We start from the raw sequence: 2,302 nt of genomic DNA on the forward strand, positions 1-2,302 counted from the left end.
TCTGCACCTCAGGCAGGGGGAGGGCAGGGAGCAGGCTCCACACAGCCACAACACAGGTGCCCCAGAACAGGCCCCCGCTGCTGATCCCCCTTTTTTCCTGCTCCTTCCCTCATTTCATTTGTTTCAATGAGCTCTCAGCACAGGGCAGAATCCCACCCTCCCAGCCAGCAGGGCCACAGCAACAGCCGCTTCCGTCCTTTGTGCTGATCCTTATCAGAAAAAACGTTGGTGAACAAAGCAGCCATGAAGGCAACACAGATGCAGGGTCTGGCTCTCACCCAAGCGCCTCCAGAGCACGCCCACAGTGGGAAATGGGGAACTTGATGGTTTGACCAGCATCACCCCACAACAGCAGCGGCTCTGTGCACCCCTGTGGCTCTGGGGAGGGGTGGGGGGGCATAGTCCACCTTTGCAAAGCAACCTCAGGGATGTGGGGGGATGCACCAAAGCAGGGGTTATGGGGCAGGTTGCTGCCCCAATAAATCCTGCCCAGCTGTAGGATGGCTGGGCAAAGGGAGATGAGGCTGGCAGGCTCAGGCATCCTGCTCTGGGCACCTGGTACTGCATCCCACTGCCCCCAAGGCACAGCACGCGTGGGACCCAGAGGAATGTGCCTGGCTGGGAACCAAGGAGGAGGAATAAATGAGTCCAGAAAAGGACTTACAGTAAGGAGGAAAAAGCCCAGCCCTGGCAGTGCCTTGGTGATCACAGGGGACAGGCAGGTCAGCCCTGCCTGCCTCAGGGTGCTAAGGCAGCATGGAGGGACAGGGCAGCACGAGCAGCTGAGGGACAGGGTGGATGAGGGGACAGGGAGAGGTTTCAAAGACCAAAAAAAACCCACTTACAATCCAATAACAGCAGCAAAAACACTTGCCTGCTTTATCCTCTCCAGACAAAACTCCATCAGGGGCTTGCCACAAGGATTCAGACTCAGGAGAAAACAGCTCCCAGGCTCACAGCAGGACTGTGCCCCTCCACAGGATGGGACCTTCAGCCCAAGGGGTCTCTCTGCCCCGCAGGTGGAAGGATCCAGTTGCTCAGAGACCAGCCTGTCTTACTGCCCTGGAGCAGATGGGCACTCCACAGTCCCACAGGGCTCCAGGACCACCTCCCTGGCCATGCTCACCAGTGGCTCCCCAGGGGTTGCCCCTTCAGGCTGGTGGTTCTCAGTGCTGTGCCGGATCCCATAGCCAAAGTAAATGAGGAAACCTGGGAACAGGCATAATGGGGGGGAGGGGAGGGGTGTGTGTTTCTCTCTCTTCCCTCCCCACCACAAAGCTCCCACTCCTTTGGACCACACATCAGATGATGAGGTACTCCCACCACCCTTTGACATTAAAGTTCAGAGTCTCCTCCACCCACCCACCCCTGCTCTGCAGCCAGCATTAACACCGCAGGCTCTCAGACCACCTCTGCATCACCCAAAGAGGCTGCCACCAGCTCTGGGACCGGAGAGCGGCTGGGCATACCAGTGGTCATCCAGAGCAGGTACCGCAGCCAGGCAGCCGCGCTGAGCCGGGCCATCAGGATGCTGTTGATGGTAATGCTGAGCAGCGGCAGGAAGGGCAGGCAGGGAACCTGCAGGGACCAAGCACAAGGTGGCAGGGTCATGGCTGGAGGCACTGGCTGGCCCACAGGGTTTCACAGCCAAATTTGGGTCTTTGCTGCTTTGGCTAATTGCCTATGGGCAACAGGGAGCCCAGCCTGGCTGCCAGGCTCAGAGAGCTAAGCTGGGACTGCAGCCTGTGCTGGAGAGAGATGCTCAGGGAGGGGGGTTTGGCTGACAGGTCCTGCACTGGGGCAGGAGGTGCTACAGGATTTGAGGGGGAGGCAGTAAACTGCTAGTAAAACCAAGCCAAGGTATCAGGACCAGGTTTCTTTTTACTGAAGAGCAGCTTTGATACGTGCAACAGGCCCTGGGCTTCACTGGGGATGCAGGGAGTGTCCCTTTGGCCTGCAAGACATGGGGGGAAGAACCAAGCAGCCCTCATGGTCCCTATGAAAAACCCCATGAGCTGCCCAATGCCTCCAACAGCACTTTGCTCAAGGTGGAGGCAGCAAGGATCTGTCTGACCCAAAGCAGAGGTAACATCCCCTGATGCAATGTAATCCTTTCCCCATGGGGCTGTGGCACTTGCCTCCCTCCCATTCTGTCCTCCCTGGGGACAGTCCCCAAGAGCCAGGCTATGTGCTCACCATGAAGGATGCTCTCTCCTGGCTCTGAGGCTGCCTCCAGAAAAGCAGAGCTGCCACCAGCATCCACCGCAGAAGCACAGCCAGAGCAGCGATGCACCAGGCAACT

The 2,302-nt window shown here is 58.3% G+C and overlaps 1 protein-coding gene across 1 annotated transcript in view; it reads right to left on the reverse strand.

The window, feature by feature from the left end:
* Nucleotides 1–1,126: 1,126 nt before the first annotated feature.
* Nucleotides 1,127–2,302, reverse strand: part of LOC104496289 (low affinity cationic amino acid transporter 2-like) — a gene marked incomplete at its 3' end in the record, with an annotated part of 4,899 nt that continues 3,723 nt past the window's right edge. Inside the window, exons 9-10 of the mRNA XM_010139376.1 lie at nucleotides 1,470–1,578; nucleotides 1,127–1,209 (exon numbers count right to left, since the gene is read on the reverse strand). Of these exons, the coding sequence (XP_010137678.1) occupies nucleotides 1,127–1,209; nucleotides 1,470–1,578 (192 nt within the window). The remainder of the gene's footprint in view (nucleotides 1,210–1,469; nucleotides 1,579–2,302) is intronic.

This window comes from Buceros rhinoceros, unplaced genomic scaffold, assembly GCF_000710305.1.
Source record: "Buceros rhinoceros silvestris isolate BGI_N320 unplaced genomic scaffold, ASM71030v1 scaffold18527, whole genome shotgun sequence".
NCBI classification, from domain to species: domain Eukaryota; kingdom Metazoa; phylum Chordata; class Aves; order Bucerotiformes; family Bucerotidae; genus Buceros; species Buceros rhinoceros.